This window comes from Poecile atricapillus, chromosome 22 (genome assembly GCF_030490865.1).
Source record: "Poecile atricapillus isolate bPoeAtr1 chromosome 22, bPoeAtr1.hap1, whole genome shotgun sequence".
Classification (NCBI taxonomy): domain Eukaryota; kingdom Metazoa; phylum Chordata; class Aves; order Passeriformes; family Paridae; genus Poecile; species Poecile atricapillus.
In genome coordinates this window covers 2,011,160-2,028,684 of record NC_081270.1, presented here as the reverse complement: position 1 = coordinate 2,028,684, position 17,525 = coordinate 2,011,160, and the positions used below count along the sequence as shown (strand labels likewise).

Below are 17,525 nucleotides of genomic sequence, written 5' to 3'. Positions count from 1 at the left end.
GCTGTGATGGTCACTTGTGGTTCAGCACTGAGGGGACAGCAAGCCTTGGCTGATTTTTTGGTGCCTGGAGGTTTGAGGAGCTGGGCTTTGGTGGATGAATCACCTCTGGCAGGCACTCAATATTCCATACCCAAAAATCAATATCCCAGGCATCAATATCTGCGCTCAGACGGGATCTAAGGGGCCTCTAATGCTCTCCCTCCGAAATGGCACAAGCCACAAAATGGAAATTTGAACTGCGAGGAGTGACATTCCCTGGGCATGGATGAAGTCATGAGGGAGGGGTGAATCCATTTGTGACCCCTCAGCTGCCCTGGGAGCCATGACTTCATCCAAAGGGACTTGGAAAAATCTCTTCAGCCTGGATTTTCCACTTCAGCCCCTCCCTGGCCAGGAGGGAATGAAGCTTCCAAGAGGGACAAGGAGCAATTAGGCTCAGGATCGATCAGGATACAAAAGCCCAGAGCCTGGAAGGGCCCTGAGCATCCTCACTGCAATTTCAGATTGCAATTTTCCTGCCTGGAACCATTTTCAGTGCCTCTGTGCTGCTGCTTCTCCCTTTGTGATGCACCAGGACCCTCTTTAAATAAGATTTCTATTTAAATCAAATCCTTAAAAAAGATTTCTGTTTAAATCAAGGCCACTGATTTTTCTGTTTAAATTACCTGCCTTGATTTAAATAGGAATCTTCAAGCTGAGCCCACAAAACCCTGGAAAAACTTGGATATTGTTGTGCTTAATTAGCGTGACGGCACAAATATCTTTATTTTCTCATTAGTGTTTCCCCAAGCAGCCTGCTAAGGGAGGAAATTTGGGTTAAATAATGTATTTGAAGTGGTTTTGGGGTGGGGAACTGTGATTTTGAAGGCAGGGAATGGGATTGTCCTTGGCTCTCTGAGAGCCAAGTTCAGAAGGAAGTGATCTGCAGCATTTTCTGTCATTGTTGTTTCAATTAAAAGAAATCTGGTGGGAAAGAAAAAATCATCACAAAATCTGTTTTCTTTCAATGTGGAAAACACAGAGCTGGGAATTTTTCCCTGTGGGAAAAGAGGAGGGAAATGGGAATGTTTGAAGCAGGCCTTGCTCACAGGTCCTGTTTTTCCTGGAACCTTCTGCTGCACTGAAACTCAGGGGAGGGTGGCAGATTTTAGATTGGGAATTTGGGAAAAATTCTGCACTCAGAGGGTGCTCAGGTGTTGGAACAGGTGGAGTCCCCATCCCTGGAGCATCTAAAAAATATGTGAATGGGGGACTTGGGGCGTGGTTTGGTGTGAGCACAGCAGTGCTGGAATTAATGGAGAGCTTTGCCACCTTTAATTCCAGGATTTAGGGACACGGGGCTCTCCAGAATCTCCTTCCCAGCCTGGTTCCCATTCCCAGTCTGGAGCAGCTCGGGAATGGAGTGGAGAGGTCTGAGCCTCAGTAAGCCCAGCTGTGGGGAACAATCCAGGGCCCATCCAGCCTTTCCAGCACCCATTCCTGGGGCTGGAATTGCTGGAATCGGTGCCCACTGATTCCTGGGGCTGGAGTTGTTGCCCACTGATTCCTGCTGGAATCAGTGCCCACAGCAGTGCAGGGTTAATGGTTGGAATTAATGATCCTGGAGAGCTTTGCCACCTTTAATTCCATGATTTTAGTGACATGGGGCTATCAAAAATCTCCTTCCCAGCCTGGTTCCCATTCCCAGTCCGGAGCAGCTCGGGAATGGAGAGCTCTGAGCCCCAGCGAGTCCAGCTGTGGGGAACAGTCCAGGGCTGGAAGCGCTGCCCCAAGGCTGCCTGTGCTCCAGTCCAGGGCTGGAAACGCTGCCCCAAGGCTGGCTGTGCTCCAGGGGCTGGGCTGGAAGTGCTGCCCCAAGGCTGGCTGTGCTGCAGTCCAGGGCTGGAAGTGCTGCCCCAAGGCTGGCTGTGCTCCAGTCCAGGGCTGGAAGTGCTGCCCCAAGGCTGGCTGTGCCGCAGTCCAGGGCTGGAAGTGCTGCCCCAAGGCTGGCTGTGCCCCAGTCCAGGGCTGGAAGTGCTGCCCCAAGGCTGGCTGTGCTCCAGGGGCCGGGCTGGAAGTGCTGCCCCAAGGCTGGCTGTGCTCCAGTCCAGGGCTGGAAGTGCTGCCCCAAGGCTGGCTGTGCTCCAGTCCAGGGCTGGAAGTGCTGCCCCAAGGCTGGCTGTGCTCCAGGGGCCGGGCAGGGCGCACAAGCCGGGCTCTGTTGGCTCCCTGGGAGCGCATCCTGCTCTGCTCCCGGCCTCTCCCTGCCCTCCCCGCCAGCTGTATGGTAATTATGATAATTAAGCCAGCTCCGAGCTGATTGCCTCTCAATAGGAGGCTCGGGAAGGGGGGAGCAGGTGGTCCCCAAGGGCCACCAGGCGTCCTTTGCTCTGTGCCAGAGCCGGAGCTTCCCAAAAGGGAAGGGGGGGAGGAGGGAAGGGAAAAAAGAGCTGCGAAAAGCAAATCCCTCCTTCGCTGCCAGCCCACGGGGATGCTGCTCTAGGAGGAGGGAGAGGACGCAGAGCTGCTCCTGCTCTCCAGGAAAGGCACCAGAGCCTCCTTCCCTCGCTCCTTCCCGAAAATGAAGATTTTTGGCAGGCTGGAATATCTCCTGGTAAGGAAAATCCTGGAAGTTTAGGGGTTGGGAAGGGGGATTGTGGCTGTGGGACTTTGGTGTGACCCCAAAGCCAAGCTCAGCTTTGCTGCTGGGTTTATCCCTGGGCTTGGGAAAGCTCTGGAGCAGGGAGAGCCTCTGGCACCAGGAAAACAGGGAGACAAAAGGGTTTGTGAGTGGGATTTGGCCTCCAAATCCCCAAATTCCGGCTGCCTCGGAGGGGCTGGGATTGTCCATGGATTTACAGAGCCAGAAAAGCTGGGAATTTACACACCAGCAGAGAACACGGGAACATTGTGTTTGTGCGTGTGTGAGGGGTGTGTGTGCACCTTTAGGGAATGGGAATATTCCTTTGGGATTATTTTGTTGGGAATCAAACAGCCCAAACTGGGCACAATTCCCAGTTCTCCTCCAGGAGTTTTTCCATGCCTGGTCGTGTAAATAATGCAGTGAGAGTGGAAATTATGTCATTGTTCAATACTGAGCATTATCGATCACTCCAAGAGGATTCTTTAGGATAAATTCTTTGTCTTCCAAGAGGGAAAGCATTCTCTGTTTTGCTGCTGATGGAAAACAAAATGATAAAATAATAAAATAAAATGCAGTGGTTTGGTGGTAGGAAATATTTTTATTTTAATATCTAAACTCAGCTGAACTGAAATGATTCCCTGCCTGTGCTTGCTGAGGTTTGGGGGGGGGGGGGTTCAATCTGTAAAAATCAAGTTGTTGCAGAGAAAATTCCGTTTTATTCAGCATTATTCCAGGCTGGAATGGATAACTGAGGGAATAAGGACGTGGATTTTCAGGGAATTTCAGGAAGAATCACTCTTGCCGCAGAGATTGTATTTACTGGAAAGGTTTTGAAGGAAGTGTTGGTGTTCTAGAGAGAGGTTTGATCTGCTTGCAGCCAGGGCTTGTGATTTTGGGGGTAGGAATGAGCCTTGAAGTGAGACCACCCTGCTCCAGTGGGTATGGAAAGCTCCTTCCATAGAAAATTCCCTCCTCCAAAGATTCTGAGCTGACTCCAGCTTCACTCTCCACATGAAATCTGCTCGCTGGAGCTGGAGGGGGTTTGGATTTAATAATTTCCTTTGCACAAGGAAGATTTTTGCACAAAATGCAAAAATCTCCGTCCAGAGGGGCAATTGGAGGAACTCTTCTGGGTCTGGAACTGGACAGGGAATTTCCTGGATGAGCCACGAGGCCACCTTCAAATTGGATTTTCTCCCCCCCTTTTTTTTTTTTAATCTCTTTTCCTTTTAATTCATTCCCGAGCCCATCTGTGCCCATGCTGGCTTTTTAATTCCCATTTGCAGCTTGGAAATCATCCCCATGAATGTCCTTTTTATTCCCCCCATCCCTCTGGATGTGTCCTGGGAATGTGTCCCTTCCTTGCTGCTCGGTGGGGTCATTCCCGAGGGATCTCAGTTCCCAGGCTGGGAATTCAGGCTGACAGCCCCAGGGACACGGTCCCAGGGATTTCCTGGGAAGCACAGATTGATGTCTCGTCTGGGAATGTGTCCCATTCCTTGGAGCAGAGCGATCCTGCCTGGCTCTGCTCTTGCTGTTTCACATCCCAATCCTGGGAAATCTTTTCTGTGTCAGGAATTTGTAGAGAAGGAGATGATAAATGCAGAGTGAATAAATCAGTCCAAGGAGTGTGGGGAGGGTTCAGGAAAAGGTTGGTTAGTAAAATCCTGCAGGAAAATGCTAAAAATCCAGCAGGAAAATGTTAAAATCCTGCATTAAAATCTTGCTGTATTTTAGGGAAAGGGAAAGGAGAAAGAGGGAGAAGAGAAGGTTTTCCACTGCATCCCTTGGGAGTCAGAGCTGCTGCTCTGCCAGCAAGGACCTTTCCATTATTCCCAAGAATTAACAGGATCCAAATTTTCAGTGGATAAAACAGGTCCAGGGACACATTAAAAGCAGCAGTGAGTGGGGAGAGTTCAGGAAAAGGTTTCTTTTTTAAAATCCTGCATTCAAATATTGCTGTATTTTAGAGATAAATATTGCTCTATTAGAAGGACCTTTCCATTATTCCCAAGAATTAAGAGGATCCAGGTTTTTCAGTGGATGGAACAGATCCAGGGACCCAGTAAAAGCAGGTTTGGCACTTGAGGGGGTTCATGCTCAGACATTTGGGATCTCTTCAGCCAGAGTCCAAACCATGGCATCAGCTCTCAAGAAACGTTCTGATAATTATTTTTTCCAGAGATTTGCAGTGGCTGTGGGGAGAAAATTCCCTGGCTGGGCTGGGACAGGAGCTGGTGTAGGAATCTCACATTTTAAACTGGAATTTGCCCAGTTCATGTTTTTCCCTTTCAGACATCTCTGTCCATCCCCCTTTAGGCCTTGGCCTGGCTGAGAACAGGAAAATTCACCTGATCACGGGGATAAATTCAGATTTTTCTCTCCCCTTTCCCTTCATTCGTGTCTCAACACTCCCCAGGGCTTTGTGGCAAAGATTTCAGGCGCTCCCAGCAGTGGGATGGAACAAAGTGGCCCTGAGGCTGCTGGGCAGACTGGTCCTTCTCCCTTCATTTTGGGTGAAACTGGAGTCATTCTTTGCAATTTTAAAAAGTTTAGTAAGGGATGAAAGGGACAATATTTAGTGCTGGTCATGTGTTTATCACATTACTATTTATAGTATTGTTTTTATATATTAACAATATAATATAATATTGTATTATATTAACTATATTAGATAATGTATATTATATGATATATGATATATGATATTATAATATTATCTAATAGGTTATAATTAGATTATATATTTATATATTTACTGTTTTTATGCACAGTACATATAAAAACTAACAAATTATACTGTATCAAAAAGCAGTTAAAAGAGATTACAAATGATACCATATCAAAACCTTTTTAATCAAGAATAACTTGCAGAAGCCACCTATGTTGCCATTTATAACAATTTGTAGCTGATTTCCAAATCCACCTCCCAGCTCTGGGCACTGCTCTGCACTCAGGAATTTTTGGGGATTGGAAGGGAGGTTTTGAGCAGCAGGAAAAGGAGCAGAATTTGGCCCAGGGCTCCTTCCCTGAGCCACCTTGAGGGTGGGTTTTGGGGTGGAATGTTCCCAAAGTGTGGCTCAGAGCTCTCCAAAGGCCAGGAGATGTGGGATTCCCCTTCCCAGCTCCAATCCCAGGGGTGCAGGTGTCCCAAATCCTGGCTCATCCAGGTTAAACTCACACCTGGCTTGGTTGCACTGGTTTTTACTGGATTTACTGGTGGGGCCCATCTGTTCCTCCTGCACTCCTCAGCATTTATCCTCATTTCCACCCAGGAAATGATGGATTCAGGAGGAGGCAGCGGATTGTATTTACACCTTCCCTCTGATTTTAACTCTTCCTCAAAGTGAGGCACAGCCCTTTAAAAAATTCCCCCTAAAAAATTCCCCCTAAAAAATTCCCTCTAAAAAATTCCCTCTAAAAAATTCCCTCTAAAAAATTCCCTCTAAAAAATTCCCTCTAAAAAATTCCCTTTAAAAAATTCCCATAAAAATGGGCACTTTGCAGCTTTTACTGAGCTTTTTGGGATGTTTGTGTTTTTCACCACGAGCCCATGCAGACACAAATCAGTGCAGATCCTCATCAAACTCCTGGAATTGTCAGTTCGGAGCAGCCCCATGAAAATCCAACATCCACGAGCCGTCGGGAAAATCCCTGCTGGGGCTTTGCACTGTGGATGTGAAAGATCTGAGAGGGAAAAACTGAGCAGAAACCCCTGGACTGGGTGCCTTGCAGCACTTTCCAGGGCTGGACTGAGCATCCTGCTGCTTTTCCAAGAGTTCCTCCATCCTGTCCCGTTGGATCTGCTCCTCCTGGATCCGTGTTATTCTTATCCTGACACCTCCCAGGCACATTTGTGGAAATAACTCATCTTCATGAGAGCTGAGTGCTCGTTGCCAGGCAACAGAGCATCTCCAGGGGCTGCTGCTGAGCCGGGAATGGCATTTAGAGGGTCTTGGAACCTTTGGAATATTTGTGCTGGAAAGGGAAGCAGCATCGGCAAGCAGCCGTGGCGTGCCGCGGGGCACAGGAGCGGTTTCGCTTTCCTGACCTAATTTCTCTTGGGAACGAGGCAGAAAATGGCTCAGGGGTGAGGATGCCGAGCTGGAGAGCAGCTGCTCTACCCTCTGCTCCGTGTCCTGCTCCCCAGCTGCCAGAAATGTCAGCATCCATGAGCTCTGGCTGGGGTGACAAATCGCCTCTGACTGGTGCCACAGGGAGGTGGCATCCAAGGACAGCTTGGGAATGGCAAAGCCTTGGGATTTCAGCTTTTCCATTTTCCATGGATTTGTAACCCTGCAGCTCTTCAGTGCAGAACTCTACACTCCACACACAGTGTGAGCTGCTGCATTCCCATTTTGGGCAGACACAACAATTCCTCTCCGGGCCTGGGAATCGAGGACACCTCACTGCCCCAGGCCTGAGAGATGGAAACAAAAGTGAGTTTGGGGCAGCAAACCTGGGGTAAATTCCTTCATTACCTGAAGCTGGAATTGGAGGATTAACCCCCAATCTGCAAATGGACCCAATTTAAAAAAGGATAAAAACCCATGAGCCGTGGTCCATTTTGGGTGGTTTTGTCTGCCCTAAATGCACCTGAAGGCCCTTCAATAAATAGAACTGCTTTTTATTCTCTTAATTTTGTCTGGCCTCTGTTTTTAGGTAGCCCCAAAAAGCATCACTGGGGCTCTGGAATTCTCCCCTTTTCCTCCTGGGCCAAGGCTGGGGCTGGGTCCATCCTGGCTCCCTGCAGTGCTGTCACCTCACTCCGTGACAAGCACCCCCTGCTTCATTTCCCACCTCAGCCTGACCCAAATATTGGGAATTTTCAGTGCTCATGAGGATAAACCCTTCTGATTTTCTCCTCGTAAGCTGCCAGGGGAGGGAAATGCAGCATGTCCAGCACTTTGTTACAAAAACAGGGATAAATAAATTTGCTGGGATGGGAATAATCCATTACTGCACCTCAGGGACTGACGGCTCCGAACTTGGGGGTTTTGGCAGATTTGTCTCTTTTTGATGTTTTATTAAACCATTTCCACCCTGATCCCAGAAATCCTGTCAGAGTCTGAGTCTCTTTCCTTTTTCCAGGACTTCTCCTACGATGACTCCAAGGTGGAGTTCAACGTGGATGCCCCCAACGGGGTGGTGATGGAAGGTTACCTCTTCAAGAGAGCCAGCAACGCCTTCAAAACATGGAACAGGTGAGAAAGAATTCAGATTCCACCTGATCTTTGGGCTGAGACTCTGCACACTTCCCTTCTAGTGAGATCTTAGCATCACTGGAAGGATTTTGAGCTAAAAGATGAATCATTCAAATCATTAAAATGAGGTTGGTTTGAGAATTTTTGCATTTTTAGTGTTTTTCACAATGGAATAATGACCAGGATCCTCCCAAGAAAGAGAGGGCCCAGTGCATTTATAGCAATTTACAGGAATTAAAGTGCTTTTATAGCAATTTTGAGGAATTAAAGTGCATTTCTAACAATTTAGGGAAATATCCCAACACAGGGAATGTTCCAGGAGGATCCAACCTGTCCATTTTGGGATGGGGAGATGTGAGAGTGGAAATACCAACCGTGCTGCCAGAAATGGCTTTCTGTGCCCTGAGCCTGCCTTTAGGAATGGAGAAAAATTCCATCTGGGAGCTCCTCTGGAGTTGCCAGAGATGTGGAAAAGTGGGAGCAGAGCTTCACCTTCCACCCCTGCTCGATATTTTTGTGTTTGGTGTCTCCTGAGAGGGTCAGGAGTGGTTGTGCAGAAAGATTCCGACTCTTCTGGGGAGTTTCTGATGCCTGGGATCGATGCTGGTTTCAGCCACGTTCCCTCCTCTCACACAACAGGGAATGAGACAAGAATTGGGGATCTTTTAATTGGCCATGGGATCCACACAGGGCATCCAGCACGGCTGGGCTGTGCTTAGGCTTTGGAATAGATACATGAATTAAATAAATTAATTAAAAGCTTCAACAAACTAGTTTTATGCACAGAAACTGCCTTTGTTTGCATGGAAAAAAGGGCTTGGAATTAGAGATTTTTGAAAGGGTTGGATAAGAATTCCTTCTCTTCGAATCTTTCCGACGTTAAGGAGATTCCAGGGAAATTTAACATCAGTCCTTGTCCCTCGGTCTCCCTGGCAGGGAGGGAGGGAGCAGCTCCAAGGCTCTGCTGGGGTTCAGAGCTGTGGGGAGGTGTCTGGGCTGAGTTTTTATGAACATTTCAGGATTTCCTGCTCGGTGTTTCCCTTGATCCAGCCTTGATCCATAGCTGCTTCCATCACACCACATGTGGAGCAAGTGCCATCCCAAAATGTGCCAGGTTAATCCAAGATCTTGGCTCTTGGGACAGGATTTGCCTGCAGTTATTCCTCTCCCCTAGAAACTCCCTGGGAATTCATGGATCCCTCCAAAGGGTGCTTATCCTGGAGGGAACACCATCCTCTTCAGCCTCAGCAGCTCCAAGTTTGTTCCCTGCCCTCAAATCCCAATTTTCTTCCTGAAATCCTTCCCCAGCCCAGTCCCAGCGGGCAGCAGCCTGCCACAGCTCTGTCCCTGTCTTCATTCCCACCCACAGCCAGCTATTCCCAGCTTTTCCCAGCTCCTGGAGCCCACTCATCACCTCCTCGCTGTGCTCAGCTTCTCCCTCTCCCTGGAGCAGCAAAATCCTCCCCAAATCCCAGAATATCCTGACTTGGAGTGGAGCTGAGCGCAGCCTCTCTGAACCTCCTCAGCTCATCCAGCTCATCCCACACGGATGGAACACCCTCCAGTCACCTGGATTTTCCCATTTTTACCCCACATCTGTCAAATTCTTTTATCTGTTTGATGTTTCAGCCATGACAAAAGGCAGAGAATTCCGTTTTATCTCCTTTTCCCTGACGATTTTTCATTGTTTTTTGCCAGCAGAGAGTGTAATCCATGAATGACTCTGTGCTCAGGTATTCCAGTGTTTTCTTCCTGCTGGGAATGTTTCTCTCTGCTTTCCCTGAAGATGATCAGGTTGTTAAATAAATTAAATGATTTTTAATGGAGGCTCCAACAGAGCCTTGGAGCTGCTCCCTCTTTCCCTGCCAGGGAGCCTGAGGGACAAGGAATGACACCAAATTTCCCTGGAATTCCCTTCCCCTGCCTCCTCACCACCAGGGGAAGCTTCAAAGAGAAGGAATTCTTATCCAACCCCTTCAGAAATATCTAATTCCAAGCATTATTTTTTTTTTCCCATGCAAAAAACAGGCAGTTTTTGTGCACAAACAGTTCATTGGTGCATTTAATTAATTTATTTATTTCATCTATTCCAAAACCTCATTAAAATTGTAATTTTTAATGGGAAAGCCTTGATGTCTGTGTGTCTGTCCCCCCTCAGGAGGTGGTTTTCCATCCAGAACAGCCAGCTGGTCTACCAGAAGAAGCTAAAGGTCAGTGGGGCTGCCCCAGGTAACAGCAGGGGATTAACCAAGTGGTTAATTAATTAATTAACCAACTGCTTCATTAACCAACTGCTTGGCTGGGGGGTCCTGCAGGGAGTGGGGATTTAGGTCAGAGGGACGGCAAGGCCACAAGCGTGCTCCAGGGCTGGAAAAGGGCAGCAAATATTTATTAAAGAATTCTTTATTAAAGAATTGCTTATTAAGTAATTATTTCATTTGGATTCGATCTTCCTGCTCAGTGCAGGTGGCTGGGGAGGTGCCCAGCAAACCTGACGTGATCTTGGGTGATTTTATTCCCATAAAATCCCTTCCTGTGGCCCTGGAGTTACCTGGGGAGGGGCTGGCTCTGCTCTCTGCACACTCAGCTTGGGCCAAGAGGGGCTGGGCAGGAGTCTGGGAGCTTGGGCAGGAGTTTTGAGAGTTTGGGAAGGGATTTGAGAGCTTGGGCAGGAGTTTGGGAGGTTTGGGAAGGGATTTGAGAGCTTGGGCAGGAGTTTGGGGGGTTTGGGAAGGGATTTGGGAGCTTGGGCAGGAGTTTGGAGAGTTTGGGAAGGAGTTTGGGGTATTTGGGGGGTTTGGGCAGGAGGTTGAGAGGGTTTGGGGGGCTTGGGAAGGAGTTGGAGGGGTTTGGGCAGGAATTTGGGGGATTTGGGCAGGAGTTTGGAGGTTTTGGGTAGGAGGGAGTTTGGAGGGTCTGGGCAGGAGTTTCTCAGTTGTGCCCCAGCCCCTCCAAGCCCCCCCAAGCCCTGCTGTGTCCCCCCAGGATGTCCTGACCGTGGTGGTGGAGGACCTGAGGCTCTGTACGGTCAAACCCTGCGAGGACATCGAGAGGAGGTTTTGCTTCGAGGTCGTCTCCCCCACCAAGTGAGTTTGGGGCTCCCCAGGGCTCACTGGGCTGGGCTGAGATTTGAGCAGAGGCTGCCCTGGCCTGCTAAATTTTGGCTGGGAGATGCCAGAATCCCTGGGAAGTTCCTCAGACTTCCCCAGAAGCTGGATCTGATTGTATAATTATATCTATTATATTATTTATATAACATTCATTATTTCTGTTGATAATTTATACTTGATAGATAACACCCAATTCTATCATGCCCAGCTTTTAAAAACAGTTTCCAGACATGCCTGGAGGGTTTGGATTGGGAGCACCTCTGTCTGTCCAACCTTGTGGGGTTTATTTTTGCCTGGAAAGTTTGGAGATGGAACACCCCAACCTCATGGGGTGGATTTTGGCTGGAAAGTTTTGAGTGGGAACACCTTTGACTGTCCAACCTTGTAGGGTTAATTTTTACCTGGAAGTTTGGGGAGGGAACACCCCAACCTTATGGGGTGATTTTTTTGCCTGAAGGGGTTGAAGGGGGAACACCCCAACTTTGTGGGTTAATTTTTACCTGGAAGCTTTGGAGAGGGAACACCCCAAGTTTGCAGGGTTAATTTTTACAATGCCTGTGCTGAGGATGAAGAGGAACAGCCTGACCCCAAATATCCCCTGTGGTTTTTGGCTCCCCTCCCTGCTCTCCAGGAGCTGCATGCTGCAGGCTGACTCTGAGAAGCTGCGCCAGGCCTGGATCCAGGCTGTGCAAGCCAGCATCGCCTCTGCCTACCGGGAGAGCCCCGACAGCTACTACATCGAGGTGAAGGAGAACCCATGCAAAAGCCACAATTCCCTGTTCCCTTCGTCAGCTTGATGCCTTGGAGTGGCTGCCTGGAACAGAGGCTGGGCAAGGTTAAGAGAATAAAAGTGGGGATTTATTTATGGCCTTGGCCAGTCAGAAAGCCACACCCAAGATGAACAATGGTCACAAGTTTTTAGGCAATTATAAGTTTGTTTATTTATTTACATACCAGGGGTTAATCCTCCAATTCCAGCTTCAGGTAATGAAGGAATTTACCCCAGGTTTGCTGCCCCCAACTCACTTTTATTTCCATCTCTCAGGCCTGGGGCAGTGAGGTGTCCTTGATTCCCAGGCCCGGAGAGGAATTGTTGTGTCTGCCCAAAATGGGAATGCAGTAGCTCACACTGTATGTGGAGTGTAGAGTTCTGCACTGAAGAGCTGCAGGGTTACAAATCCATGGAAAATAGAAAAGCTGAAATCCCAAGGCTTTACCATCCCCCTCTTCAGAGCCACTCCAAGGCATCGAACTAAGCCCAGTTCAGTCTCTTCCAGGTGTGTTCGAGGTGTTCATATCCTGATTTCTTGCTTTTCCCTGCAGAGGCTGGACAGAACAGCCTCCCCCTCCACCAGCAGCATCGACTCGGCCACGGATTCCCGGGAGCGTGGTGGGAAGGGGGAAACAATCCTGCAGAGAGTGCAGAGCGTCCCTGGGAACGACCAGTGCTGCGACTGTGGGCAGCCAGACCCTCGCTGGGCCAGCATCAACCTGGGCATCCTGCTGTGCATCGAGTGCTCTGGGATCCACAGGTGCTGCTGGGCTGCGGGATTCCAGGGGAAAATCCCCAGAAAACAGACAGGGATGGAGTGCAGGGGTCTGGGCAGAATGGCCAGGGAGGGACTAAAAGATTCCTAGGAAAAATGGCCAGGGATGGAGTGCAGGATCCCAGGAAAAATGGCCAGGAATGGCGTGCAGGATCCCAGGGAAAAGAGGCAGGAATGGAGTGCAGGATCCCATGGAAAAGAGGCAGGAATGGAGTGCAGGATCCCAGGGAAAAGAGGCAGGAATGGAGTGCAGGATCCCAGGGAAAAGAAGCAGGAATGGAGTGCAGGATCCCAGGGAAAAGAGGCAGGAATGGAGTGCAGGATCCCAGGGAAAATGGCCAGGGATGGAGAGCAGGATCCCAGGGAAAATGGCCAGGGATGGGGTCCCAGGGAAAGTGGTGGAGCTGGAATTGCAGCTGATGCAGTTTGTGCCGGGAGATCCAGCAGGAATTGTCTGTGTGTGGTTTCTATGCACAGCACCCCTGGCTTAGCTCCATCTGCACAGAGATAATTAAGAACTGGACTAACCTCGTTAGGGAAATTCTGGGTTTGTGGAATTGTAATAATTTTTAGATTTTCTTCCTCTTGGCTGAGCAGGAGCCTGGGTGTTCACTGCTCCAAGGTCCGATCCCTCACGCTGGATTCCTGGGAGCCGGAGCTGCTCAAAGTGAGTGCTGGATTTTACCAGCCAGGCAGAAATGGTGGGAATCCAGGGATTCCCTGGAATTCCTCACTGAGGCGTTAACCCCCTCCCTGAATTTCACTTTCAGCTGATGTGTGAGCTGGGCAACAGCACCATGAACCAGATTTACGAGGCACAGTGTGAGGAGCTGGGGCTGAAGAAACCAACAGCAGGGAGCTCCAGGTGAGCTGTGCCCCAAAATCCATGGAAAAGCAGGTTCAGAGGGCTCCAAACGCCTCAGGTACCCCCATCCCATCCCACTCACTGAGCTGGGCGCTCATGGAGGTCGGTGGGATGTTGGAATGTGCCTGGGAACCAGGAATTGCAGGATTTGCCCCCGATTTGGGGGGTATCCCAAATATCTAAAGCTTGTGGTGGTACCTGGGGCTGAACATCTCGTTCCACTCAACCCCTGCACCTTTTGGTCAAGCTTTGCAACAACCAAAAAAAAGACAATTTTAAGTTGGAGAAATGGGAATTTTGGGCCTCAGGTGGACAAAATGTCCCAGAGCAGCAGCTCCATCCCCTCGTGGCTGCCTTGGGTGAGCCCAGTTCCCTCAGAGGGCTGAAATGCCTCGTTTGGAAGTTTCAGAAATTGGGGATTTGAGGCCTTGGGTGGACAAAAAGCCCCAGAGCTCCATCCCCTCGTGGTGGCTTTGGCCAGATTCTCTAAATTGCCATTCCTGTGGTGCCGCTCCCTCAGGCAAGACAAGGAGGCCTGGATCAAGGTGAAGTACGTGGAGAAGAAGTTCCTGAGGAAGCTGCCGGGCGGGGAGGTGCTGGCGGAGAGCGAGCGCAAACCGCGGCGCTGGTGCGTCAAGAAGTGCCAGAGGCACAACAGCAGCTCCAGAGCACCCACGGCACGCCGGAAATACCGCCAGGAACCGGGCAACGCGTCCCCCGCCATGCTGGCCTCAGGTGGGCACCTCCCGCTGGCCCTGCCGAAACAGGGCTCCCGCTTGGGAGCATTCAATAGTCCTTAATTCTATCTATCTATCTATCTATCTATCTATCTATCTATCTATCTATCTATCTATCTATCTATCTATCTATCTATCTATCTATCTATCTATCTATCTATCTATCTATCTATCTATCTATCTATCTATCTATCTATCTATCTATCTATCTATCTATCTATCTATCTATCTATCTATCTATCTATCTATCTATCTATCTACCTACCTACCTACCTACCTACCTACCTACCTACCTACCTACCTACCTACCTACCTACCTGCCTACCTGCCTACCTGCCTACCTATCTACCTGCCTATCTATCTACCTGCCTACCTATCTACCTGCCTACCTATCTACCTGCCTACCTATCTACCTGCCTACCTATCTACCTGCCTACCTATCTACCTGCCTACCTATCTACCTGCCTACCTATCTACCTGCCTATCTATCTACCTGCCTATCTATCTACCTGCCTATCTATCTATCTACCTATCTATCTATCTATCTATCTATCTACCTATCTATCTATCTACCTACCTACCTATCTACCTACCTACCTATCTACCTACCTATCTACCTACCTATCTACCTACCTATCTATCTACCTATCTATCTACCAATCTCTGTATATCTTTTATTCATTCATTCATTTATTATATTTTTAGATGATATATTTTTTTATTCTATTTTATTCTATTTATTTCTATTTATTCCATTGTATTATATTTATTATAAATAGTATATATTTAATATCTATTATTTCTATAGAATCTATTGTAATAAATAATAAATAAATTATAATAGATAATATATTAGTAATATATTAATATTATTGTACAATATATAATATATATTATTTACATTTACATACTTAATAATGTATTTAATAATAAATATAATAAATAATATATATTTATATTTATAATTACATATAATATTTATATATAATTATGTATAATGTTTATATTGCAATATATATTATATATACAATATATAATATATAATATTTATGTATAAATATTATATATTATATTTCATATTATATTATAATATTAATATATAATATAATATTATATATTGATGTTATATATATTATATATGTATTATATAGATATAGATAATATCTATATAAACTAATAATATATAATATTTATAATAATGTATGTTATTTATATTTATATCATTATATATTAGATATAAAATATATATAATATAATAAATATAAATTATTAATAGTAAATTGAATTAAATTATATATAAAATTATATATAATGTGAAATTATATTATTATATATAAATAATAAATAATAATATTTTATATAAAATAATAAGTTTTAATTTAATAATAAATATTAAGTTACATATTGTATAAATATAATGTTAATGGTAAATTATAATAATAACTTAATGCATTTTAAATAACATTTAATTTAATAATTTTTAATAAGAGATAAAAGGGACAGTGCTGGGTACTTGCTAAGCTGCCAGAGGCATGCCATTTAGCTTTAAACAATTTTCTTGCATAATTTTTCATTGCATTTGGTTAAATGTATATTCATGAGGATTTTATATATTCAAATTTGCCTTTGAGTTCCATGTTCTGGGAATTCTGCTTGGTTCTACCCTTGTCCTGAGTTCCTAAAGCACGTGACACACTGCAGGTGGAATTTAGGTATTTTATATCTTCACAAGGTGGTTTTTGATAGGGTCAGTGGTAAATTCCTCCTTGCATTCCTTCTTTCCCTGTTTATTTTCCTGCTGCTTTTCAATACAGATAAGATACTCCACACGTGCATTAAATCATCAGCTATTTTACAAAATTATCTGAATTATTCTCACCATTGTCAGCAATTTTCACAAATAAAAGCATTAGCTACTTCTGTAAAAGTTAACATTACGCACAGTCTCCATCTTAATATTTACTATTTATTATTAATATTTAATTTTAATATTTTGCCAAAGCCAAAATATTTCTATATATAAACTATTTCTATATATATTTATATATTTATAAATGTATAAATAAACTGCACATATTTATAGTATTATTTATAATATTTATAATTTAGATTTTAAATTTATTTATAAATTATAAAATTATATTTATAAATTTATAGGTAATTAATAATATCTTAATTCAATTAAATGATCAATTAAATAACTGGTAGGAAATAGTAAATAATTAATTTATACTATTACTTAGAATACATAATTTATAATTATTTATAAAAATTATAAATTATAGTGATTAAAAATAAGCTTATTAACTATATTATATATAATGTATTTATCTCACTTAATATATATTATTATATAATATGCATTTATCACACTAATATATACAAGCTGCACAGGGTTAGGTGATAAATTATATTCTATTAAAGCAGCTAAAAGTGGTTATAACCTGTACTATATCAAAATCGTTGTGATTAAAAATAATAATTTGCAAAAGGCAACAGAAAACAGCAAAAGCCAACAATAATGGTTATTAATAAAATAAATATTTATAAATAAATATCCCCAGATCGCTGGGATCCCCGTTCCCTTCCGGGACCTGCCTCAGCTCTGAGCGAAATTGCACAAATCGTGGTTTTTCAAGCCATTTCCTGATGTTTTGCAGTTCAAGGAGGTTCCTGTGGCTCGAGGGGATCACCAGGGTGACCCTGCCATCTCCAAGCTCGCTTTGTGCACTTTTTGTCTTCAGATTCCTGCTTTGAAACAGATTTTAAATCCTTTTTGTTCTACCTCTGCGAGAGAAGCTGTGCTTAGGAAGGGTTCTGGCTGCTCTGGCATGACTCTGGTCAAAAAATTGTGTTATTCTGGGTTCTTAGGAGGGTTCTGGCTGCTCTGGGATGGCTTTGGTCAGGAATTTGTGTATTTTGGGTTCTTAGGAAGGTTCTGGCTGCTCTGGGATGGCTTTGGTCAGACATTTCTGATATTTTGGGTTCTTAGGAAGGTTCTGGCTGCTCTGGGACGGCTTTGGTCAGGCACTTCTGATATTTTAGTTACTCTAGAAGGGTTGTGGCTGTGCCAGCTGCTCGGGGATGACTTTGGTCATCAGTTTCTTCAATCTTGGTTTCTTTGGAAAGGTTCTGACTGCTCCCAGAGCTCTAGGATGGCTTTGGTGAGGAGTTTGTGCTATTTTGGGTTCTTAGGAAGGTTCTGGCTGCTCTTTGGAGAGGAGTTTGTGCTATTTTGGGTTCTTAGGAAGGTTCTGGCTGCTCTTTGGTGAGGAGTTTGTGCTATTTTGGGTTCTTAGGAAGGTTCTGGCTGCTCTTTGGTGAGGAGTTTGTGCTATTTTGGGTTCTTAGGAAGGTTCTGGCTGCTCTTTGGAGAGGAGTTTGTGCTATTTTGGGTTCTTAGGAAGGTTCTGGCTGCTCTTTGGAGAGGAGTTTGTGC

General features: G+C 45.6%; 1 protein-coding gene across 1 annotated transcript in view; it reads left to right on the top strand.

Annotated features, from left to right (window-relative positions):
• The window catches only part of ACAP3 (ArfGAP with coiled-coil, ankyrin repeat and PH domains 3), a 71,258-nt gene that overhangs the window by 42,733 nt on the left and 11,000 nt on the right, over positions 1-17,525 (top strand). The window contains exons 11-18 of the mRNA XM_058855232.1: positions 7,715-7,827; positions 9,986-10,037; positions 10,813-10,913; positions 11,569-11,680; positions 12,261-12,469; positions 13,082-13,151; positions 13,255-13,349; positions 13,870-14,084. Coding sequence (XP_058711215.1) covers positions 7,715-7,827; positions 9,986-10,037; positions 10,813-10,913; positions 11,569-11,680; positions 12,261-12,469; positions 13,082-13,151; positions 13,255-13,349; positions 13,870-14,084 — 967 coding nt within the window. The remainder of the gene's footprint in view (positions 1-7,714; positions 7,828-9,985; positions 10,038-10,812; positions 10,914-11,568; positions 11,681-12,260; positions 12,470-13,081; positions 13,152-13,254; positions 13,350-13,869; positions 14,085-17,525) is intronic.